The 26,082-nt window shown below is 42.3% G+C and overlaps 1 protein-coding gene across 4 annotated transcripts in view; it reads right to left on the minus strand.

The window, feature by feature from the left end:
* The window catches only part of zeb2b (zinc finger E-box binding homeobox 2b), a 98,320-nt gene that overhangs the window by 9,895 nt on the left and 62,343 nt on the right, over positions 1-26,082 (minus strand). For 2 of the 4 annotated variants that reach the window (XM_085447333.1, XM_085447331.1), the window contains exons 3-6: positions 14,817-15,068; positions 8,287-8,355; positions 4,969-5,157; positions 3,359-3,573 (exon numbers count right to left, since the gene is read on the minus strand). In XM_085447333.1, coding sequence (XP_085303459.1) covers positions 3,359-3,573; positions 4,969-5,157; positions 8,287-8,355; positions 14,817-15,068 — 725 coding nt within the window. Of the gene's footprint in view, positions 1-3,358; positions 3,574-4,968; positions 5,158-8,286; positions 8,356-14,816; positions 15,072-26,082 lie in introns of all 4 variants that reach the window. The other 2 variants (XM_085447332.1, XM_085447330.1) reach the window with 1 other exon arrangement.

The raw sequence follows: 26,082 nt of genomic DNA on the forward strand, positions 1-26,082 counted from the left end.
TGCAAATGTGTTGCAGTAATTAGGTCCCCCCCCCCCCCCCCCCCGAAAAAACAAAACAAAAAACCCTCAAATGTCTCTTTAATAATCTTGGGATAAAGAAGCCAGCACATGGGCCCGGCCTTGATTTTGCTGTTCAAAAAAAAGGTAAACATCAGTTGCAATCCATCACATTTGCAATTCAAACAGAGCCTTCCTCTCTTAAAAAAGGGGAAAGAAAAATCAAAATATAATAATACTCAGCAACAACAACACGGGGTGTGTAAACCTGGCTCGTCACTCACAAAACAATTAATTCCAAGTGGGAGGCAGGGATGTTAAATGGTTAGTAAATATGGATAAAAGAAAAAAAGAGAGAGAGACACATTTTCTCTGAGCTTGCTAGGGGGAAAAGCAGAGCGACTCCCTCCTCCCAGTTCAGCCTTGACAAATGCTGGGGTGTGTGCTGACTCTACCCACATTCCTGGGGAGACAGATGGTGGCGCGCAGGACACTGGGAGGACTGGGAGGAATTGTTCAAACAGCCCCAACCTTCAAAGATCAAGCAGGGAGAGTCGAGGCCCCGCCAAGCGCCGGAGAGGGACCCCACCGCTCGTATGTTGCTGAGTTGCATAAACAAACAGCAACAGCTGCTTCGCTACCTCCGCCCCCACCTCCATCGCCACCGCCACCACCTTCCTCTTACTTCCCCCTCCCTGAGGACCCCTGCCCGGTAAAGTTTAGTCTCGCCACCACTGCTAATAAGACACAATTGCTCCGCGCTCATAATTGTGAATGGCACTGGCGAAAACGCTCCGTCTCTCCTTCATGGCTTGTTGTCTGTGTGAATGCCACCACTGCTGTTTGTGGGCGGGGGCCCGACTGGATTGGACTGGATGTTTGCATATGTATAACCTCTAATTAGTCATATTTCAGCTAATTGCTTAAGAGGAGGAGGAGTATTAACGCTTGTAAACATAGCAGACAGAACGGAGCAGCACATGTTTACCTATCAGAACATTTCTCTTTATGTTAATCTGACTGCGGCTCGGCTTGTTGTTAATTGCCAAATGTACATCTAATATAAGCAAACAGTGGAGTTTGTCAGTGTCGATAATTAGAGGACAGGCTAAAAAAAAACAAGAGCGCCACCTAGGGAAAGGAATCAAAATGAGTAAGACATCACCTCAATCTCATCTGGAGGATTAGCACTTAAACAATCCAGCTCATTTACAAATCAAGATAACCGGCTTTGTAGAAGGAGCCACGGTGCTTGAATAGGAGTCTTTGGCCATTGACTGGACTCCGGAGGGGAGCAGCAACAGCATTGTAATATGAGGATTGGGACAGCGGCTCAGTCGGCCGGCCCATCTGCTCACGTTTACACCCAGCTGGTAGATCAGGTGAAAGTGCTGGCTGCTGACATCTGATCAAATCAGCCACAGTCTGAGCCTGTCATCCTCGCTTCAGAGAGCACAACACAACACCCACGACCTGGGACTGAACACCGCAAAGCATCAGAGTACATGATATCATCTGTTATTGGCTGAATGGCTCAGTTCTTTTTTTATAACTCTACTTGCATCACAAGGTTTTTCTAGCAGAGGAAGTCCAAGAGAAAATTGGACACCGAGACGTGACAGATTATTTTTCTCCAAACGGGGCTGACCCATTTGAGCTGTAGTTTCTCTGTATGTAAAAGAAAAAAGTCTAACATTTTATAATAAACATTGGTAATAAACGATAAATTGGTAGTTACCTTTGTATCTCTCCAGGACCAATTCATTCTTGATTTTTCACTTAGTTTGGCAGACAAGTACATTACATTCATTTTGGACCCCCTACATTAGTCTAGTTATTATTACAATCCGCCAAGTTATTACTGCTATTAGTTATTAGTAAAATGTTTAACTAAGTTTCTTACTGAGACCCATACATAATCTGATTACTGGCATGTCTACAATAACCATTGCAACACAGATTTACATCAGTTTTTCTACTTTTAACAAACCACGAAATGACAATATTATTTGCTACTTAATAGTTTGTGTTTATAGATGGTTAAACATCATTTCCTGTCTTACTCATTGTTTGGTTTTGTTTGTAGTCTAGGTTCACATTAGGCTGGGGAAGGCTGTTCAGATCAGGGTTGACTGAATCTGTGGTTTTATAGGTGAGCTAAGAAAATTAGGAAAGTAATGGTAACATTTATTAATCATTAATAGCTTGTTATATAATCAGAATGTAACTATTACAGAATTGTATTATTTATGTAGTTAAAAATAATAAATTAACAAATTTTTACAAATTATTAGCCAATGATTTCAGGGTGTCTGAGTGAAAAAAAAATTCTGTTTTTTTTTTTTTTTTTTTTTCTTAAAGGCCAAACAGCTGCCTGCTAGAGGTCTCTTCCTGAGAAAAAGGGAGTTTCTTGTCCCTACTTTCATCAAGTGATTGTTCATAGGTGGATCAATGGATTGCTGGCTGAAGTGTCATTAACTCATAATACGATACAGTTTGGCATGACTGTTGCATGGCGCTGTTTACATGTCTGCATAAGTGGATTCTTTACATTTAGAGGTTAAGTCGCAGTTTTTAATAAAGCAAAAATTCTTCAATTATAATTATCCTCCGAAGCAAAAACATCAACTTCATCTACTTTGAAATTTACTGCTCCGATTTTAGCTTACTGAGAACTTATAATTATCCCCAAATGTGCAAAAACTCTGAAAGCGTGCAATTTTTTTTGCCACAATCTATCTCAGCGCACATCTTCAACTAAAAGCTGACAAGCGAGTTAAACACCCGTAACTGCTGGATGCGTTTTCACCTCACAGAACTTTAAGGTGATTCATGCTAACTGCCAGCGGATTCACATTATATTTCAGACGTACAGGATATAAATCGTGGGAGAAAAAAATTAAAGTATACACAGATGTTTATGCAGTGCATGAAATTAGAAGTGGAGGGGGGTGGAGTTTGATGGAGTGCTACGACTGCGGGCTGCACCAGAAGAACATTAAAGGCCAGGAGTGAAGTGAAGTTAAGGAGCTGATAAAAATTTCCAAATTGGAAATTAACACAATCATTCGATCGTGAACACGAGACTGGAAAATCATATCAGGGAGGGCCATCAAAAAACCATTTAGGGCCTCAATTAAAGTTATTACCATTAAAGGATCTGCATCTTCAAAATGCCATGAAAAATTAATAATGATTGCCAATCAGAAAAAATGATCTCCCTTCTCTGAGGGATCGGGGCACATTAGAAATGAAATGAAACAGGGGACAGGCAGAGGAGGAAAAGGAAGGAGGGAAAAACAGGAAGAAGGGGATGGGATGAGGAAGAAGAAGGAGAAAAAAGAAAGAATATCCCCCTCACCTGATCCCTTGCAGGCTTGTGTGTGGCCATATGCCGCTCAAGCTGAGTGCGGTAAGCAAACGTGTAGTTGCACAGGGGGCAGGCGAAGTTCTCCTCGTTCTTCTCATGGCGGTACTTGATGTGCTCCTTTAGCGATGTCAAACGCTTGTAGCCCCGGTCGCAGTAGGGGCAGGTCAACAGTTGGGCGAAGGCATCTGGCGTTCCAGGTGGCAGGTCTGCACAGGAGACAGCGGGAGGAGGAGAAGGAGGGAGGAGGAAGGGGAAAGGAAAGCGGGCCAAAAGGTCAGCGAATCAATGGCAACTAACGGGCGGGCTGCCCAGAGTGGTATGGGAGTTATCTCTGCAATCTGCTCCACATGAGAGTCACAGTGTCAGGCTGGCATCCGCTGCACTACGACCTCCTCCCGACTCACACACAGCACTCCCACTCGTTCTCACTTTCCTCCACATAGTTACAAACACGTACACGGTACTGGATGCACACACTATTCCACAGATAGTCCGAATTTCTTTAAACAGCCCTCATTTTCTAGTCCCCCCACACCTAACCACCACCGCTGGCACGTTCATAGTGTCTGTAGCGTGAATCACAATCCCGCTCAAATTCAAGCCCCCCTCTTCCAATTCTTTCCCTCCGGGGAGCTTCGGAGGTGTGCTATCTGATTTCAAGCCCCTGCCCAGCTGTTGCTTAAGACTGTAGGTAAACACCCAGGCATCCGGCGAATCTGTGGGACCAACAGCTGCCCGGTCGTGTCAGCGAGAAGACTTTTTCTCCCCCTTTCTTTTCTTTTTTTTTTTAACATTTGCCAGGACATTAGCTGAGCAAGCACCCTCAGTTACTGCAGCAGTTATGCTATAAGAGTAGGCACATTTAAGGCTGGATATCCTTTAAAATGGTCTGGAGTAATAGGAAAGGTTTTTAAATGCATCGGTTTAAAGAACGTTTTAAGACATTCTTCAAGTTTAAAGGTTATTGTGGGTGTCTTTCTGCAAAAAACATCCACCAAGCTGCTGGCAACACATCTAGAGTTAAGAGCAGGGTTTGGGTTAGGTTTTGTCTACTTGGACAACCTTGAACTGAAAAACTATGATGCCAGAACAAATGCATGAGGCTTAATTTGAAAGATATCATATTATCCTTCCTGAAAATATGCCTGTTTAGCCCTGTGAGGTCTAACCCTAAACCTACTTATATTTTAGAGGAAAAAAACTTTAATAGATTTGATGCTTGCCATCTAGAAGGATCCTTTTTGGTATCCCATGATTGTGAACATTTGGAAGAACAATTAAAAAAACATAATGACAAATTCTGATAGGTTAGGGTTCGGGTTGGGTCAGTGCCAATGACCCCAATGACTTAGACTTTACTTTCTTTTAACACGTGACTAAAAATAACCCTAACCCTGACTCTGAGAGGTTAAACCTACCTGTAACTCTTCCTTAACACAGGGAACCATAGATAGGTTATCAAAATTAGGTCAAACTTAGCATCAATTCCCAATATTTTCTGAGTCATAGCTGTTCTGGGTTACATCTTGTCTTGTTTCCTTCCTCTCACCCTAATCTTTCGACCCAGATCCTTCCTACAAACCCTTGGACAGGACCCGTACCGTTCTCCTCCGGTCCAGTGGCTTCCGGTGTGCCCAGGCGGGACAGCTCCTCGGGGGCTTCCGGGTAGATGATGGCGGTGTCACCCCGCTGCAGGTACTCGGCGATGCTCACCACGTGGCTGTCGCTGTCATCCAGCTTCCGCTTGGCAAAGAAGTCCTCCAACTCTGAAGTGCAATCGACGCTCTTGACTGAAGTGACAGAGAGGAAGAGAGAGAGATGGAGATTGTGAAGGAGGAGACTGAGGACAGGAGGGTGGGGGGGAGGCGAGAGGAATAAATTGGATTCCCTTCGTCCCCAGAGAAATGTCTTACAGGAGGATATTGGGAACATCTTGGTGGAAATGTGATGAGGATAGCCACCCTAAAACATTACAGCCGTGCTTTGGGGAGAATGCATCTAAATTACTGGGCTTGCTTGTCACGCCACGTCGGCTAAAACAAGAACTGTAACTTAATCCGAACAAAAGTCGGGAGATAAAGGTGCTACCATGAGCCTTGAAAAAACCTTCACTGACCTAATTTACTCAAATAATTTTTAAAAAAAAGAGCCTCATATACATACACATACAGACAAGCCTGGTTTAATCAGCAACAGAGCCACGTTTCTCAGTATCGACTTTCACATATAAGGTCAATCAAGAGGCTGTGGCTTTTGTTGATTCTGTGTTGAACAGATTACCAGGGCCAAACCACAAAAAGAGAAGAAAAAAAGGGAAAAAAAGGGCGAGAGAGGAGAGAGAGTGTGGGGGGTGGGGGTGGGGGGCATGCTTTGCCATAGCTGAGCTGAATGAATCTTAAGCCAACCAAAGTGCTGAGGCCACACAATGCATTTTCTCAAATTATTTCCCAGTCCCTTCTCTTCAGGGAAACTCTTAAGCTGCAGCGTGGAGATAGCTGCCTCCTAAACAACAAACCGGAGCAAAAAGAAAATCAGCAGCCTTCATTAGTCAAGGGGATGGCCGACTTTCAAAACATCACACGTACGCGCGCACACATACTGTTTACAACCTGGAGAGATCCTGGAGGATGTTTGGTGACCAAAAATATATTTTTAAAAAAAATCCTCACAAAACAAAAACAACCAAGTGACATCTCATCAGACTTCACCCCCGTTAATTAGGCTTTTAGACTGCGAGCCAAGGTGAAGTTTAAAGAGCGATTTGTTAGACCGTGATGACTTTGCAGGCCAATTTGCGAAAGGTCAAGGTAGTACATATTTGGATGTCAAAAATGGCACCGAAATGTCATCGGTGCCAATGGATCGCTTTTGATAACCGTGATGGCATAATTCTCAGTCTTCTCATTAGATGATTCTTTGTAGCTTTGGAGGAAGTCCTAAGCTAATTGTGATGATTGACTGATGATTGACTGGGTGCGGCTCAGTGCAAGCAGTTCCTGGACTTAAAGCTGAAAAGCTTCAGGGTAATGAAACATGGTTTACTTTAACATTCAGCTGATGCAAGCGACCAAGCTTCTATCGTCAGGAATAATAAAATGAGGACATATTCTGGATGAAAAAACATACATGCAAAGTGTTTCTTTAAGGAGAAAACGACCAGCTTTCTTTCCAACGGACGAGGAAATCACCTGGATCAAAGTGTGCTTTGGCATCGGGGGACGTGATCAAACTGCTCATGTCTTTAAATGAAATCACATGTGATCTAGTGGCGGGGAGCTTCCACAGCGGTGCCACAGTATTGTTTCCAAAAGTCCTTTAAATGGAAAACATTTGCTGGGCTTGAATTTCCAGAACATGAAGAAGGGGAGAGGAGAAAAGAAAGCGAAGAGGAAAACACCAGCAGAAAGTAACGGTAATTAAAGCTGAAGGGAGGATTTTGATTCAGGGCTGCATGGCGTTCTGCGGGGCGAGTTCGGTTTACCATAACGGCGTCCGAGGCCAATTGTCAGGGTGGCCAGGATGATATCATGGAAGGGAGGGTATGTGGCGACAAATCAGCTTTGGTGGCTTAATGAAAAATGGCAGATCGTGTTCGACTCCACCAGAAGAAACACTTAGCTAACTGGGAAAGCTGAAAGTAGCATGTGTAATCAATGGTTATTAAAATCAAAATCACTTCAGCTGCCTATAAACATACACGGGATTGCCTCAGTGATCACTGAGTCAGCAGAGGAAGATTTCCTTTTAATTACAGCGCGCAGTTTGTGGATATGTTTGCTTTGTTCTGTTCAGGAACTCCTCCAGGGACTGCAAAAAGCTAAAAAGGCCTGTATTAACTTATTAACATTCACCAGGCCACCAGCAACCCATTTAGGTTTGATTTTTCTTTTATCCACATGTTAATTAGGCAAATTTTCACAAATTGGAAACCCATAACTCTAGCTCTAGATCAGTTGGCAGTGACCTGGTAGATCTTAAGAGATTCAGGTTCTGTGGTTTAGTGGTTATAACTATTACAACCTTTTATGTTACAGCCAAATTTAGTCTAGTTTTAAACCCAGTTTTGACTTGGAATTAGTCATTTTGACCCCATCAGTCTTCAGCAGGTTATCAATAAACCGTTAAGGTTAGAATTACAAACTAGTGACCCTTCAAATTAATCAAATGTCTTACATACATTTTGGCATTACAGTTCTTCTTTTTTGAGATTATCCAACTGAGTATCTAAAACAGGCAGAAGTGCCATCAAAGGGCTGGATATTAGCTGAAATCCAACCCCACTGAAACAAGCCACATTCAGCCTGATGGCACATCAAAGACCTTCTAACCTCTTAACATCCACCAGGTCACTAGCAACACATCTAAGAAGGAGGGATTTGTTTAGTTTCAATCACTTACTAAATAGTCAATTTTTCATAAACTAGAAACTACAAACATATGCTTAGCCTAACACTAGATCAGTAGTCGGTAGTTTGGGGTCTTTAAAATGTACAACTTTAGCTGAATTTGAACCCAGTGTTGGGCGTGAAATGGTCATGTTGAACAGTTCACTTTCAGTTTGAGAAGCTCTTAACATCTACGAGGTCCTACAAGTTGCAGCTGAGCTGCTGGAAGTAAGTTTTTAACCTCTTAACATGACCTGTTAGATGTAAAGATGGTAAAAGACAGTAAGAGAAAGAAAACTAAAATATCCAATCCTTGACGTAGAGGTAGAGAACCCTTACCCTATATTTCGGAGTTAAAAACAAAGGACTTCCATTATTATGTTTATTTGTTCCAATAGAGTACTAATCATCAACGATAGGGCTGTCAGACCTTAAAGACTTGCAGACTGACAAAGAAACATGCACGTAAGGCACCAGACAAGAATGGCTTAATATGAAAGGTTTGACACACATACAGCAAATATCTGAACTCACCTGTACCGTTTCCAACTGTCTGCAAAGTGGTATCAGGCCCCAGGGTGTCAAAATCATCTTTTATTTCATCTGCACAAAAACAGAAGAAGAAGAAAAAGCAGAGAAGGGAGGGTGAGTACCTCGATGTACCATGCACGCTGACAAACGCTGACAATGAGGCCTTTAAGAAGAAGGTATGGTGAAACCAATAAAGGCACCGCTGTGAATCGCAGTGCACCACGGCTTTATTCAGCATGCTTAATGAATGCTATCATCTGAGCCAGACAGAGACTTATTTACCTTTAACGTGACAACAAGCGGCGGGGGAGGCGAAGAAAGCTTCAATCGCCAAACAGAGCGATTAAATACAACACGGAACACATCCACCTGAGCAATCATAGAGCTCCAGCCAACACGCAGGCTGAGCTTATTACTCCCCGGCTGTGACGCCGCTGCAATCCGCTGCATGCAGGATCACGCTTGTTTTTTATCATATGTCATTTTGGTGGATGCTTTTATCCAAAGCAGCTTGGAGTATTGTGAGCGCGCACATTTTTGTGATTCACCACAAGCCCTGGCAGAGACTTAGTAGTGCCTTGCTCCGAAACTAAAAGGAATACAACCCTTAACCACAAATTAAGAGTTTTAGTTGCACAAACATTTCAGAAATAACCTCATTGGTTGGGGTAAACCTCAGGTGGGTGGAGTCAGAAAATAAATAAATTAATGTTTTCTGGTGAGGTATGAAGCCCGACAATACAGAAAAACATGTAAAACAGGCGGAAACTATTATTTCAAAGCCTCGCACACACGATACTGAAGGGGAAAGTGCATTTTTAACCAAAAAAAGACACACATTTGATCTGCCCTATTTACCACTTTTCCAGGCCTTACAGGCCTTTGAATATTCCTTATTCTACAGCAACCTATCTTGATTGAAAGCCTTTCATAAAAGCCTTTTATTTGAAAGTTATCAAGCAATATTCCTCAGTCTCTGGCTAGATTTTAGGCTCTAAGAATCTGTGGCTTTCCTTTTTTGGCTCCACCTACTCAAGCCTGACCTCAGCTATTCAGATTATTCCTTCATCTCAAAGAAACCCTTCCTCGGAGAAATGTTGGTTTAAGCAGGACAAGTTCTTACTGCCAATCAGGATAATGGCTCCCGGTCTGTGCAGATGGGGAGATATTGCCCTGGCACAGGTGAGGCGACAGTAAATAAAGGGTGGATTGACAAGCTCATAAACAAACCCTCTTTTCCACCTCCACCTCACGGTCGACAGGAGGACAGAGACTTGACAATCAGCTTAAGAAGTCCCTGGTCCCTCCTTCCTGCCTTGTCAGTAAAAATTAAATCAAGGTGCTTCCGAGAACATGAGGCCTTTGTCTTAAAATAAAAAACAAGAACAAAAAACCTGCATTGTCTTCTTTTCACGCATCTGTTCTTGCTCTGCTGCTCCTGCAAGGAGGTTACAAGCGTTGCATTGTGAGCATTTTTTATTTTTTTTCCCAGATGACAGCAGGATCCGATGTATCGGACTATCCCTTGGCTATTAAAACAGGATGAGCGCCTACATAAGAGCAACCTGGCTGAGATAATACAGGAAAGGTGGTGGGTGTGTTGTTGATAATAATGTTATCCTGCTTACATTGCTTTGCACAAAAGCCAGAAGCAAAAAGAGTTTTTATTTGGAGTTGGAAACAATGGGCTTGATCGTTGTGGAATGCTTTCTAAGGCTTGCAATTCGGGTTTGCTTGAAATTAGAGATTTGGCTTCTGCGGTGAAATGATAAATACCCCTGTCAATGGCTTCAGAGAATAATGACAGACTCTTCTGCAGGGGTATGTCCTAGTTTAACTTTCCCCATGCTGTACATTTGATTGCACGTCTGCCAAACAGCATCAAAACCACAGTCGCACTATGGGAAAATAAATGGGTTTTAAAGAACATAAATTAAAGCTACAACAAAACAAAACAGATTTAAAAAAATACTTCCACCACAGATTAAAATATACCCACAAGTATCAGATATCAGAATGTAGAAAAGCCTCCCCCCACCCCGTCCACCCTTTTGTGCTTAAAACTCCCTCACATTTCTGTGTCCTCGTAGGCACCGTGTTTGCGTTGGGTAATCAAATTTGACTGCATACTTTTAGTCTGACGCAAGGGGATGACCAGTGGGATTTACTGGCCCTTCACTCTCCCCTATTTACCTTGGAGAACTTTTGTTATCTGTGGTCTAAAGGGAGGGACGGCTGCTTCCAGTAGGAGGTAGACTAACACCACATACACCTCTCTGCTATGGCCTCTGGGACACTTAAATACATAGATCCATGCCAGTGCTGAGCTACATTCAAATGGTACAAAGTGCCATTGCAGTGAGTGACAGTGGCTCATTGCACTTTTTAACTTTTTCTGTTTACATATCGCACAACCCTCTCTCAGAGAGACTCAAATTAGTTTCCTTGTTTTAAAACTGGTACTAAAAAGGCATTACATTGAGTGTAATGCCTTTTTATTCTATTTAGCGATGTATTTATAACAATTTAATCATTATGTTAAGTTGTGCTTTTTCCCCCGACATGACAGGGATCAGTAATAACTGTTACTCCATGTTGTTGTCTAGCTATTTCATTTGTTAATCCACATTTTTAGCTTGCAATTCAAAGTGACTGCTAGCCATACTGTTAAATAAAGAATTTCCAAATTTATTTCCAACCAAAATTTGCAATTTTAGTTCACTGTTTTAAGTGTATATCCAAAGAAATTATGGGCCAAACTGGACTAAAACCATGAAAATATCTTTAAGTCTCTTAGCTATTTCAAACAGTTATCTATATTTCTAATACCCTGGCAGCTTTAAAATCTTCATTTCTCTATTCATAATTTTAAGTCTTTATTTCAATTGTTATTTATACTTTTACTAAAAAAAATCATTGTCTGTAAATTCTTAATTTTAGCTACCTATTTCAACTATTGTCCACAATTTAAGCTAACTGTTAGCTATATTATTAGCAAAGCTAATAAGCTAGCCAGTTCAATTATATTTAGTTTGTAAAATAAACTGTATTTTCTCGTTTTTCATATTAGCTGGGCTGGGCACAGAATATAGAAACACGCCCTTGGCAATGGATGGGAATTATGATTAGTGTCATTGGCTGGGAATTGCTGCCTTAAACTAATAAAAACGTCCAACATTAGTGTTATTAGCTTCTGTTTAGAGAAGAATTCTTAGAAAAGTGAGTTTATCCTTGAAAGGGAGCTTAAAAATGTTACATTATGAAAACAAAAACTGCAAGTAATGTCAGAAAAGCAAAAGAAGAGAGGCATCTGATTTCTGCTGGATCCACTTATACCACAAATATGTGCCTATTCTTGGTCATGGAAAGCGTCTTGGATGAAAGTGTCCGCTAAATGGTGGAAAAGTGTGTTTTGTTAGCAGTAAATCACTGAAGACCTGAGGCGGTAAGGTACACACCTCCTTGAAGAGTGATGTTGAGGTTTGAGAGCCGACTCTGGACTCAGGAGGAGTCCAGACTACCTTTGGCCCGACTGTAATTCCACCTATTTTCATAGCAGCTCAGATGCTGTTTATTTTGAAAACATTCCTGTTTTTATGGCCGGTCACCGCAGTCACAGGCGCTTTAAAGTTCTGCCTTTGTGCATTTAGCCTCATTTATCCTGAATCTGTCATGTTTGAGTCAAGCGCCTAATAGTTCTGAATCTCGGAAACAAAACAAAAGTGGCAGGATTAAAGGTTTTAGAAGGCTAATGCAAAATGGGATATTTTTAGACTTGTCAATGGCAGATACTCTGTTCCATCGCTTCAAAATTGAGCATTTAGCAGCCAAAGAACACAGTGTTTTCCTCTGAATTTTATTCTTGGCAGGATGGATAGGCATCTAAAACGCTATGGGAAAGTCCTGGACTGCAGTAGGTGTTTAAATGACAAATTAATAACTGCACAACTCGATAGATGTGCAAAGAAAACAAGAACCACTGTTTGATCGAAAACAGAAGGCCAAATTTGGCTAAAAAAATATATTTTTTCGTTTTGTTTTGTTTGCAAACAACACAAACATGAAGCAAACAGCGCTGCTGTCAGAAATCCCCCTGCCCCCCCCACCGACGGCTGGGAGAAGGGGTTTAAAAAGGGCAATGGGGGGAAGACAGGTGATTTATTTGAAAACGCCTGTCAGTGATAATGATGTCATGCTTTCCAGCACATCGTGTCCAGCCTCACTGTGGGATTAAGGAATGTCAAGGACAATGCCAGACACAAGACTCTGATTGTGCGGTGGAATCAGACGAGGCTCTGCGATAAACTTTTTCTTTCTTACATGCTGTAGTTGTGTCTGGGAGAGTCACCTCGGCTGTTTTTGCCCCGTACAGTTTCTATTTGGCTCGAATATTCCCAACCCTTCGCAGGACCTTCATTCAATCACGCTTCCAAGACCTGTGCAAAAACTCTCGATAGGGGAGTGACGACCAAATCAGTCCGAGTAGGAAGGAGGGAGGGTGCTAACTTATCTCAGGCCTGAGTTATGTGCTGAGGTATCACTGTAGACACTTAGGCACCGCGGATGTTAAAAAAAAAAAAAAAAAAAAAGAAAAAGGCAGGCTGGGAAACACAGCACCCGCAAGATTGGGAAAGAGACTCCCAAACGCTCTAATGAACTTGACTTGCTCTCCGAAATATGTCAGACGCTTTATCACACAAGAAGCATATTATCTGGGAATTGCAACATAGTTGAATTACAGACATTATGGCACCGCAGGTCTTTATCAAATAAACAATTACCGTGTGCAATGACAGCTTGTTTATCCTTTATCTTGATTTATTTACCAAACTGTCTTTTCTTTCTTCCACCCCTTAAGGAGGCAATATGAACGGTTATTTAGGAGAAGTGAAAGTTGATACCCGCTAAGTTTTTCCCCCCCCTTATCCCTAATAAATGTGCAATTTTCCCCCATATTAAAATTTAAGACTGCTGAATGTTCCCCCGTTTTTCGGCACTGTGCACAGCTAGTTCATTAGCAGAAATGAATAGCAAAGCCCAGCTCATTTAAATGGGCTGTCTTACATGACTTCTCGCCATACTCTGTTCCTGTCACATGCTTCCAAGAATCATTGACTCTTATTATACATGTAAATGGCTATCATAAAAATAAAAATTTCATTTAAGATTGTTAATGACTTTTTGCAGCAGTCTGGCTTCCTTTAATGATTATACCCTGCCCCCTAATTAAAAGTATTTATCTTTCAAGCATCTGTGACTGGGGCCCCTGCAGAAGGAGTTGCTCAAACAAAAGACAATAAGTCAGTCAAGTTGGGGTAGGTATCACCTGCCTGGGATTAGGCAGCTTGTTAGGGGCGAGACGAATTAAGCAGCATCAGTCACTGCTGGACGTTGCTGAAACACCATAAAAACACGCTAAGATTTCATTTCCTGCAGCGCACAGGCTTCTTCCCCACTCCACCTCCTCTTTATACATTACTGTAAATATTTTTTTGTTGTTTGGCTTTTCTCTAAGCGTGAACCAAATGGTCTCTGCCGCTCACAGAGAAACTGTTTATCATGTCTGTCTGCTGAGGGAGCGTCATCGGGGCTTCACCGTCAGACCTGGCTCAAGCATTGTTTGCAAAACGCTCCGTGGCGTTTGTTTAAGTCTGCTCGGGCACCAGATGGGTGGGGTTTACAGCATAAGATGATACCACAAGTGGCAGGATGAGCACACATTCACTATAGAGTATCCATGAGTGAGCTTAGTGGTAGTTTTTCTGACTGACAGCTCACCTGAACCCCACACATCTGGTAAGAAAAGCCAAGAGTTCTTATGGTTCTAAATCTTCCCAACCCCAACCCTAACTCGAAACCTAAAAAAATCTAAAATCTAATTTTTGCTTTATTAAGTCTTGGCAATCAGGGTACAAAGAAAATAACCATCCTAATTGACCAAAATCAACCAAACTTAACATTTCTTCTACAAAAAAGCCCAAAACATAGGCTGAGGGTAGGGAAGGTGTTAGTGTTACCGCCTATAAGAACTTAAACCGCAAAGGGTTAAAAGAACATGGATGTTTGCATGATTTAAAATATATTCTTCTATCATCTTCTGATATTTCTAATAGTGCAGGTCACGTTTCTCAAATAGTGGATATCCGAGTTTGGAATAAACACCCCCATATGTTTTCTTTGTCATTTCAGGCAACAGATTGCTGCCTGTTTAGGAACCTCAGTGGGCAGATCCACAACTGTTCTAGTCAACAAAACCTAGACTGAAAGCCAAGCAGAATTTAATTAGGAAATCATCAATTTGCCGTTTTGCCAGCTTTACAAGCTCAAGAAAAATCCAGCACAGAGTTACTTTGGGAAGTCACAGAGCTTATCCGCGATCACGACATCAAGCTGATGCCATTCTACACATCTGACAACTGCCAAGGCTCATTTTAAAGTGTCCCATTAAGGTTGCCTGTGCAAGCTGCTTTGCAACCCAACTATTACCAAACTCCTACAGTTGACATGACTGAATTTACTTGTTCTACACTCACCAGTACCGTCCACGGAAGCACTCAGCATGTCATTGTCGGGCCAAATGTGCTCCACGCCGCTGTCCCTCATCTCGTCGTCATCGTCGTCCTTGTTCAGCAGGCCGTGTCCCTCGATACGTGGCGAGACCTCAGGGTTGGTGAGGCTGGCCGGGCTGCCGGTTCCGTTGATCAGAGGGTCTTCCTCAGACACTGGCAGCTTGTCTTCCTCCTCCGTCTCTGATCCGGTCTCCACCACATTCTCGTAGTTGAGAGCTGTGATACAAAGGAAGAACAAATTTGGTCAGTACAGGAAAGCACGGCGGAGAAATAATGCAGTTCTCTACAACTTCTTGTGGACAGATGAATCTGACGAGGGATTTAGACCAGTTTTGGAAAACTGAGGTCTATCCGCAGATTAAAAGGATAACCCCACATTACTGCTCAATGCAAGGCGTAGGCCCCTTTTTCTTTTGGTGGGTTACACCCCAATTACAGCATCCACGGCTGGAATTTGTGACTAAACCACAGCGGTGGGCAGACAGCTGTCGAGGAGATACGAGCCAAAATAGCCACTAATTTTCAGCCGTGCTCACATGCCTTGGATGCCAACGAGCTGCACCTTTCAGGATGGCTCTGCTCCGGAGCATACCGCTCACATTTGAGATGCTCCACATAGCACGTACAATATTACAACTGTTGTTGCTATGCATACAAAAGGCTTAACCTATAGTGATTTAGATTATTCACTGCATGTAGCCCTCGGATGTCTTCACATTTGCATTGCCAGTGAACCATGAACATTAATATAAATGTTTCCTAACATATTAAAATATAAAAGCATGGCAGCGCCTTTAGGCACATACACACACACACATTCAAAACTCCAACAGCAGGGCTCGCCCAGTTCCACAACACCCAGGTCCCAGACATATGCCTGCATTTCTTAAAATAGACGGCCTGTAAATAAGGGCTGTGAACTCAATCAAAGGTGGCTCTCGTGCAAATTAGTCACCACCATCGGCTGGTTCTCAGCGAGTACGCGCCACGGCGTAAATCACTGCAGAAAAGGGACGTCAGAGGACTTATTGGAGCAGTGCAGATGGATGGCATCACATGGGGACACACCTCATTGGCAGCTTGTGCAAAAATGTTCTGTGGTGAGAGCCAATCATGGGAGGGCCCAGAGTCTGAGCCACCGAAGTGAAGAGGTGGAGGCTTTCGTTGAATTTATGTTTCCGAGTCATAAAAAAAGCCTTAGTGAGCCCACAAGTCAGCAGAGCTTCGGTGAAAATCAATAGATTTATATCTTGTTTGTGGAAAATATGCAGAACTCCTCACATTGTGACCCTGCGAGGAATGAACAAGCTTAATTAAGGCGGTTTTTATGCCAAAGTTATAGCTACAAGTGTCCCTGCCTCTTGAACTCTCTGAGAATCAGGAGTGCCAACCAGATGAAGTTCATGCACGGCATTTCTGAAAACGTTATACATATCAAAAGATAAGCCTCCCCACATCTCCTTCTGACACGTCTCTGTGCGATTGACTGGTCTGCACTTGCCTTCAGCGAACAACTGCACAACAGGTGCAAATTAAAATGAAAACAGGGCTTTCAAACGTGGGAGGGGAGGCAGTTGGGGGTGGTGGGCAGGGGTGGCAGGCAGGCAGAAAGTGGGGGAGGAGATGAGGAGGAGGACGAGGAGGAGGGTGGGAGTGCGGTGACCTGCCTCGAATACCAATCGACGGAGGAAACAAAACCTTTTCAAGAGGTGTGATCACAAGGGTTTAGGCAAGTTCAGACTCAGTAATGCTCCTTGGGGACGACAAAAAAGGCAACCGAGGCAGGAGACCCACGAGTGGAGAGAGACGTTAGGAGTTCCTGGGTGGTCCACATCCACCTTGGTACAATTGATATTGTGCTTTTATTTGAAAGGTTGGATTGAAAGAGAGCCGTCTCTACCTGTCAAACGTCTAGACGTCTGAATGAGATGAAAGTTTGCCAGACTTAGAAATCTCTTAACTTAAAAATTGTTGGAATTCACCTCTCTGCGCCCCTTCACCCCTGAAGTTTTGAACTTTCCTCAGCAATGTCCCATCAGCTCTGTATCCCCCTCCTCCCCAGCTTGCCGAGGAGGGGGCAGCAGCACAGGATTGGTAGAACAAAAGGCCAAGAGGCTTGGGAAGCTATCAACCCGTTGCTGTGAACCTGATCTCTGGATGCAGATTCAATGACGGCCGGGCAGGGGCCGGCTGAATGAAATTATCTAAGGCTGGACAGGTTTTAAAGGGCCTATTCTTCCCTAATAAAAGGAGCTAGGGAGCTTCTTTTTGTTTAGCAACACATCCACCGCAGCAATGCACACCGTTCTGACTTCCCACATAAGGAATGAGGGAGCGGAGCAAACTTTTCAGGGCAGGACTGAGAACACCGGACCTCAAAGTAAAGCAAAAGAAAAAGAAAAAAAAAGAGAGAGGAGCTTTCTTTTTTATTTTTGACACCAGTTTATGTCTCCTGCTGCTTTTTCTTATCTCTCGTGACGTCTTGTCCTCAAGTTTCTGAACAAATTTAAACACGGGGGCGTTGAACTGTCTCCGTGGATGCAATCTTCCCCGAACGTCAGCTGTCTCCTCCGCATTCAACGTATACCTCCAAGAAGGCAAAATGACAGTGGGGTGCTCGTCAAGTCAAACGCGCAGTATTAACGTCAAGAAAGCTGCCATTGTTTAGGTGCCACTGCTGACAAGAGCCTCTCCCTCTCTGAGCATGAAGCATCTATTGGTATTGTGTCAAGCAACAAAGTAATTCTAACCTACTAATATTTCGCAGGCAGTTATTTCATCCCCCTCCCCGAACCTCACTCTTAATCAGTCTTTTGTGTTGCCGAGGAGAGCGAAAGACAAAGAAAAGATAGTGTTTACTTCTCCAGTGCCTCTCCTCTTCTCTCCTTTTCTTACCTTAAGTGTCATCCTTGACAAAAGCAATTATGAACGACGTTTCGCAAACTGTTGCCGCTACCTGTTTGCTTTCTTCTACTCCTCTTAAGGTAAATTGGGGGGGGGGGGTTCTTCGACTTGCGTTTTTGTTGATAATTAAAGTGACATGTGTAGCAGCGCAATTCTTGTTTAATATCAGGTTTTAAGCTATCTGACATAACCCTTTCACAGTCCCAGCATTATTCTGTCACTCACAAAAAAAGTACAGAGTGAGGATTAATATTGATTAGTACGGCTGGAAGCATCAGCAATGACAGCCTGAGAAAAAAATCAAGAGTGCAAAGGGACAAAGTCTTATTAAAATCTCATCATTTCTTTGATAAAGTCAGGGAGGAAGAAAAAAAACAACAATGGCGCAGGCAATTCTTCAGCTGTGACAGTTGCACTCTGCAGACACAGAGAAGCCCGTGGAATTAATTTAGTCCAACTCTAACATGATTGTATTTACAAAGCTTCAGGTTTGACAGGGAACGAGTAGCTCCAGTGATCAAAACACGCTTTTAATGTTGGAATCACAATTGACTCCTGCACACAAAAAAGAAAGAAAAAACCCCACCAAAGATAACAGTTGTCAGGCCACATGCTGCGTTCAAAGATGCCCAAAGTCACTTGGAGGAATAGGCAGCTACCAACTTGCGTCTTTGATGTTGACCGCACGCATCTGTTTGTCGGAAAACTTTTGCATATATGATAAGTCTGTACAAGCCGAGCGTGCTTGACACAGAATAAAAAGTCAAAAAAGGAGCTTACGTTCAGATCCGTTGGGCCTTTGATACCAAAGTTTGCTTTTAAAACATCTGACGAAACCTGATTAAACTCTGTGAGGTCTAAGTAATCACTGGTTATGACCACAACACTAAATCTAGGCAATTATAATATCTTTTTTTTGTTGCTATTTTTCTGGCAATCAGGATACCAAAACAAAAAAGGATCATTCTAACTGATATGCATCAAAAAGACTTTTTTTCCTTGTCTCCTAAACTCATCATTAGGGATTGGGCTCATCATTTAATTGTGACTTCATCACAAAAAATACATTAGTGTCTAAGTACTTAAACCTAACCCCTAAAATCACCCAAATCCTACATTTGGCCTATTTTTAACATAGAAAAGTGGTTTGGGCTCCTTAAATAATAGAAATCAGGTTGTAGCGACACATTAACTCTTTGATGACTTAGACTTTGGGCTGGAAATTGACTTTTTTGGTAAAAGGTGAACAACTTTTATTGTATGTCAGATGGAATGATTATTTTCTTTTAAATCATTAAATTATTTTCTAATTTAATAAAAGCAAAAAATGAGATATGATTGTCTACAAGGTTGCAAATAGGTTCAGAGCTGTATTTTGGGTCATTAGTCGTTAAATCTAACTCTTAAAATCATGCAAACCCATATCTGTGCCTCATTTTAAGCATCAAAACTTGTTTCTGCTTCCTTAAATATCAGATATCTGATTGTAGCATCAAGTTAAATGAAGCTGGGTTACAACAAATCAAGAACATTTCTCTTCAATGCCCAAGTACACTAGGTTACTCTATGCCATAAAATCCACCCTCCTATGCTCTAAAGCCCGAGTTCAGAGGTGTTCCACTTGCGTTCTGCCAAGAAAAACCACTTCACAATGCTAACAGGTATAATCACATTTATTTAACAATCCCAAAGTAGTCATCAGGTGCCCAGAGGAGGCTGCGCTAAAAGCCCTTCCTGCTGGAGTCTCCGAGCCAGAGAGGAAAAAGAGCTCTTACTGTTCGGCAGGCCAACGGTGGAGGTGATCGCTGCGGGGAGAATGACTAACACCCACGTTCGCGCTCTCACGCTAACCCCGGCTGACTTTTTAGTCAAGTGTCGAGGCTTAGCTCCAGGTGACACGCTCGGCCTCCTACGCCGATAATGAGCCAGGACATTCTCCCTATTGGACGATAACTGCTCGCGCTCGCTCCCTGTCTCATGAATGTGAGCCAAGCGGATCACCTGGATGGCTGGGAGGGAGATGGGGAAGCAGGGGCGCTCTGTTAGTCAGAGTGTGTCCGTGTTTGTGTGTGTGTGGGAGGGCATTAAGGTGGAAGCGAGGTCGCTGCCTTGTGGCTACCGCCAGCAGTAGTGGATTCTCGCGATGACCTTTTGTCTGCCATTGTTCCTGTCTGCAACAGTTTAAGCACTTCCTCGGGTAAGTCTTACTCCTGTCTGATGGAAAGCTCACACCTACAGCGAAGACGGTTAAATCTTATTTTATACATATCCTTAGACAGACTTTAAGGCATTTTTTCTGAAATAAAACTCAAACTGGGCTAACAGCGCTCCTTAAAGAGGAACTATTTTATAGATTATTTCACCTTTGTGTTCAAAACAAGAATACACCCTCCTTCAGTCGCTAAACCAGAGCCACCCCAACCCAAATCAGGCCAGACAAAAGGATAGCAGACATGTTTGGATATTTTGTGCTATCTTGTCTCAGTATAATGGTGTGATCGAGCACAAGGGGCAAATCAGGGCCAAGTCGGTGAAAGGACGGTGGCAGAGGGCAAACAAAAGCTCTGAAAGGAGACAGAGGGGGAGAGTGAGGGGTGAGGGCCGGAGAGAGGGGAGGGAGAGACGATGAATGGTGAAAACTCAGTGAAGTGTAAACGCAACCTGGGAGTGTTTGTGTGTGTGCGTCTGTCTGGGCACTGCATGTGTGCGTCTATAGAGAGGGGGAGGTGTGCTGCTGCAAAGTGAAGTAAGTGACGGATATAAGTTGCTGGGGACGACACCTTTAGGTGTTTAAGAGCTAATTTTGAGTCAGATTTATGAGCAAATAGCAGTAAAAGAAGTCACTGTCGAAGCTTAGTAAGTTAAAGAAAGTCTAACTGTGGACATCCAGAGTGAGGCAAACAAAATAAACTCCAAAAACTGCGACGTGATGAGAGTTTTGACGGAATTTAAATCATTCTGCTTGCAAGAGAGTGAAACGTAAGAAATACTGCACTGTTTTCATGCCAAGAAAAGCCTCCCAGCATGAGCGTTTTTCAGGAAATTTGCTCCGACTAATGTGTCTGATAAGTCTTGTTGACCAGATGACATTAAAGCATTGCAAAAAGGACCGATTGCGGGGTTCAAATGAGGCAATCGTAGCCCTTTTTTCTTTCGTGTTTGCAGTCGTTTAACTTTAATACGACAGCACTATAGCACGATAGCGTAGGTTGCCCCGAAAACAAACGACGCTCATAACTCGATTGTGCATAATTAAACTGAGATTACAGAAGGATTTTTACACGGAGACACATAAGGGGGTAAAGAGGCCACCAAATGGCAGATTTTCTTCCTCTGTTAGAGACTACCAAAGAAAAAACTCGCAGCATCGATATTCGTGGCATCTTCCGACCCATTGGACTGCGTCGAATCTCCGCTGGGTTGTGTCCACGAGGAGCCCCTCGCGCAGCCCTGACTCTAATTCAATTAAAGCGCCATTTATTTGCAGAGGAGGCCCGAGCAACAGGCTGGGGAGGGCGAGGGAGGCACAGAAAGCTTCAAGGTTTGCTCAACAGCTCAGAGGTCCCACCTTTGCCGGGTCCTGCATGGATTCACCATCTGTGCCCACCCCGCCCCTTCCTCCTCCTCCTCCTCCCCCAGTTCACACATGTTCCTGCCTCCAACAAATGTTCGAAGAAGTAAACCTCCCGTCCTTCCCCCCACCGCCTGCCTCCTCTTCGTCACACAAGCCAAAGAAGAAGAATAAAAAAGACACACAAAAGCTTCCCCTGGCTGCCCTCAGGACTCCCAGGCCAGGAGAGTGGGAGGGAGGATTCAGAGAAGAAGAACAGAGGAGGGAAAGGTTGGGAGGCAAAGGGGAAGGATGAGGAGAAGGGGGAGGTGGTGATGGAATATATATATATATCCATACATATATAAAATGTTTTCTCGGCACAGGTGAGCTTCCCCTTCGTCTCCTCACGTTACCTGACACTCGTCAAGCAACGGGAAGAAGGGGGAAAAAACGGTTAAAATTAGAAAATTTAATTTATTTGATAATTTCCCAGAATAATTAGAGTTAATATGGGTTAATTAATATGCAAATCTCTCAGCAGATGTTCAGCAGCGAGGCTGCGCACGGCTGAGGAAAAACAGCCCCCTTCTACTTTCTCCTGCCTGGTTTTGGCTGTCAGTTATTGGGCCGTAATTACTGTAACTAACCAAACACACACACACACACACACACACACACACACACACACACACACACACACACACACACAGAAGGGGGAAAAAGAAAACGTTTGCTGGGTGAACTGCTTCCAGTTTTGGAGTCGTCACAGGCAAAGCAGGGCTTCTTACACACATAAAGGGAGACCATCGCTAATTTCCCCTCCACTATAAAGGCCCTTTTTAATGCTCGGAGCTGAATGAATGCAGCAAGTGCTTTAAACTATTTGAAATTTGCGGGGCTTTTTCTGTGCGTGCGGGTATTAATGTGAATTGTAAAGAAGAAGAAGAAGAAGAAGCATCAGTGCAGGCAGCGACAAGAGCACCTGCGGGTTAATATGAAGAAGGAAACACAGCTAATAAAACAGATGTGTGGAGCCGCTGCGAGCATAATAAAGAGACGGACATGTTTACACGCGTGTCTACAGCTGAGCCGAAACACAATGATCGCACGTGGATTCAAACCAGAGTATGGACAAGTACCAGGGCCACGCTAGGGAAGGAGGACTTTCGGTGTTACTGTTTGTTAGAAACAAAAAGGAAACAAATCAGAAGATGTGATGTTATTCCCACATTTGAACTTTTAGTCCATCATTATTTTACGTACTTTTCAAAAACATTTTGTGGATGAGTTGATCATGTCCTCCTCTTTTCATCTTTATTCTTCGAACTTTCCATCGTTTTTTGTTTACTCTACCTTTCTCCTGTCTTCTCTCCATCATTTGTAGTCCCATTATTAAAACTTTTATTTACTTTTTCACGTTTTCTCGACACGCTCATCACATCTTCTACTTTTCGTCTTTGTTCTCAGCATTTCTCCTTTATTTTAAAAGTTTTAACTACATCTTCCAACATTTTGACTTTATTGTACGGTCAAGTTTCAGTCTTGATATTTTAACTTATACTTCACTTTGTTTAAGATGTTGATTTTACCCTCTGCTCAACTTTTTGACTTTATTCTCAAACTTATTTTAACTTTGTTCTTAAAAAATTAACTGTATTTTTTAACATTTTGATTTTAATCTACTTTCCAACTTTCTTCTTCTTTTATCTTTCTTCTGAAGTTTTGATTTAATTTTCCTACATTTGTGATTTTATTCTTGACATTTCAACTAGAATCTTGAAAATTATGGTATTTTTTTTCAGTATTTCAACTTTATTTAGGCTTAAATTATACTATATAACGGTGTCATTTTCTTTCTGACTTTGTTCTTGATATTACACCCGTACTCACATTGTCGTCATTCTCTGTAAGCATTCAGAATTTATTCTCAAAATTTTAACTTTACTCCCAATATTAAGATTTTGAATCTTTATTTGTTAAACTTTGTCAACAAGTCAGTTTTGCAAAATTGTTGGTTTTATTAGGAAACATTTTAAATTTACTCTTAATAATTTAACTGTATTCTAAACATTAACTTCAATTCCAACTGATTTCTCTACATTTTGTTTCCACTTTACTTCTGATTTTATTTATTTCCCCTACTTTTCAACTTTATTCTTGACACCTCTCAACTTTAATCAAAAAATTATAGCTAGTTATAATTAATATTTCAATCTATTTCTTGAACTTGATTCTCATTAAAATGAAAAATAAAATAACTAAATTCTCCCTACACGTTTTTTAAAATTATTAACAGGAACTATGCCGTGCTTCTTAATATGAAACACTTGCACTGAATATAATGCTGGATTTTTTCCATTTTTTGACACAAATATCTGCACACTTCTTACATAACTTAACAACTTGCTAATCAGAACTTGAAGAAAAGTGCCATCTATTCCTACATGTTAACAGTGTAAAAACATGCTGTTTCAATTTGAACATCTCTGAATCCTGTGCTGACTTTAATTGAGCTCCGACGGCTGACAGTAGAGTGGCTGGGTCTTTTTTAAAACAACTTATTGATCAGCTTACCAAAACAATAATCAGGAGATTGTTTGGTAATGAAAATAATCACCAGTTGCAGGTCCAGACTGAATACGTCTCCCTCTCTCTCTCCCCCTTGTTTGTATTCTTGTGGGAGGAGGAGAGAGTTACCTTTAATAGAAAGATTTAATTCATGAATTCTTCCCTGGGGAGGGAGGAAGAATATAAGAGCCTATCTCGGGGTGCTTGCCAGGGTTCTCCTGTGGTCAGCTCTCTCCAATAATAATGTGTTTCTGATAGCAGCTGTGTGTGTGTGTGTGTGTGTGTGTGTGTGTGCGTGTGTGTGTGTGCGTGTGTGTGTGTGTCCATGTGTGTATGTGTGTGCATGCCACAAGCTGAGACTGTTATCTAAATCGTTCCTCTTTCTCTCTCTCTCTCGCTCTCTCTCGGTGTCCACTCCTCCTCCTCCTGCCCAGTCTCAAAGGGACACTGTGGCTCAATGCCATGAGTCCACGCCCCACAAAAAACACACATGTACACACACACACACACACACACCTTTGCACAGCCGCAACATGCATGTATAAAAATAGCGTTTTTAAATATAGACAAACATGTTAGCACACACTCAGGTGGAGGAATCTGCTGACGGAGCCTTGGATCAAGTTGGAGGTGGGGGTAACAAATTGATAGAGGCAGCCTTCTGTTATCAGGTCTCCATGTTTAAACCTGACTTCATCAAATGTGTGAGTGTGTGTGTGTGTGTGTGTGTGTGTGTGTGTGTGTGTGTGTGTGTGTGTGTGTGTGTGTGTGTGAGCCCCAGGAGAGCTGGTGTGGCCTTGCAGTACTTTGTGCACAGTGCCACCATGATAACACATCTGCTTTGGGTTCATCTGTTTATGAATCACTCTTATCTGCCCTGCAAGTGTGTGTGTGCGTGTGCTTGTGTATGTGTGTACATTTGCGTTCCTGTGTACCCAAGTGTGTGTTTCTTTGTAGGCTCGTGTTATTGTGAGCATTTACACGGGAGGAAAACAGCGAGACGAGGAGGAAGGTGGCGTTTTATCAAGTAGCAAACACACCTGAATCCGTTACAGGCCATATTTGCATTTTTATGATAATACAGGCCAAAAGGGCAGCAAAGGGTAGCATTCAGTACGGTACGAGGCATTAAAGTGGCATTTAAGGTGCTTTCTTTGATTTGCGAATTTATCAGGATTACTCAACAGGTTTGAACAACATTTTTACCAAAGTTAGAGATTAAATATTAGCTAACTTCCATGATCAATAAGATTCCAGGAATCCCTTAAGAATGAGAAAAAGTAAAATACACAACTGCTTAAATTGCAGTGGGATTGTTGCTATGGCAAGATTCTAGAATGTCAAAACAGACCGAAGGAAGTATTCTAGAATGTTGCTATGGTCACAGGCAAGCAATTTAGACTGGTAATGGAACATTCCGCCCATTAAAGTGAAAGTTTTTTTTCCAAGAAATTGGTAAATAATTTGAAAACGCTAAATTTTAATCGCACATTACATACTCAAGTCAGTCATTTCCAAGTTTGAAGAGTATTTCTATGACAAACTGGTGCTGCAATAGGGTGAATTTGGTCTCCATTATGTATGTAGAAATACATTTTTAAGAATGAAAGGAAGAAATCCCCCAGTAATAAACTTAAAATGAATACACTTTGAAAGAAAATGGGCATTTTTCTCTGGAAACAACTATTTACAGGTCAGAATGTAAAGAAACAGGAAACTTGCTTTGCAGCTTTTCTGAAGCTCTATGTTCATATACAAATAGGCTCATATCTCAAGCCTTAATAAAAATCTGTAAACCCTAAAACAGCGGTGTTAAAAACACTCCTCCATGGCTCTAATACGCAGTGACCTTCAGTGCAGGCAGAGACATTACAAACAACAGGAAACAGGGATGAAACAGCCTCCTCACAACACCCCGGGCTGCCACCACGTGACCCGTCGCCTCCTGTCAGGACAGGTGCTGTGACACCTTTCCTCACACCTAAGAGGAAACCCTTTCCCTCGCAGCACGGAAAGCCAAAAAAACCCCAGCAATTCCTCATCTCTGACGGCTCCCACGTGCCTCAGTTTAATAAAAAAGAATCTATAAAAATAAATTACTCGCACTAAGTATATGCAAATTCAAATGTAAGCAATCATTGCAAAATTAATTTTGCCAGAACTGATTAAAAGCTTTAATAAATCTATATACAGTATTGCGCCAAT

This window comes from Copadichromis virginalis, linkage group LG23, assembly GCF_057382275.1.
Source record: "Copadichromis virginalis isolate Kocher_CV1m ecotype Utaka linkage group LG23, C_Virginalis_male_GT1.1, whole genome shotgun sequence".
In the NCBI taxonomy this organism is placed as follows: Eukaryota; Metazoa; Chordata; class Actinopteri; order Cichliformes; family Cichlidae; genus Copadichromis; species Copadichromis virginalis.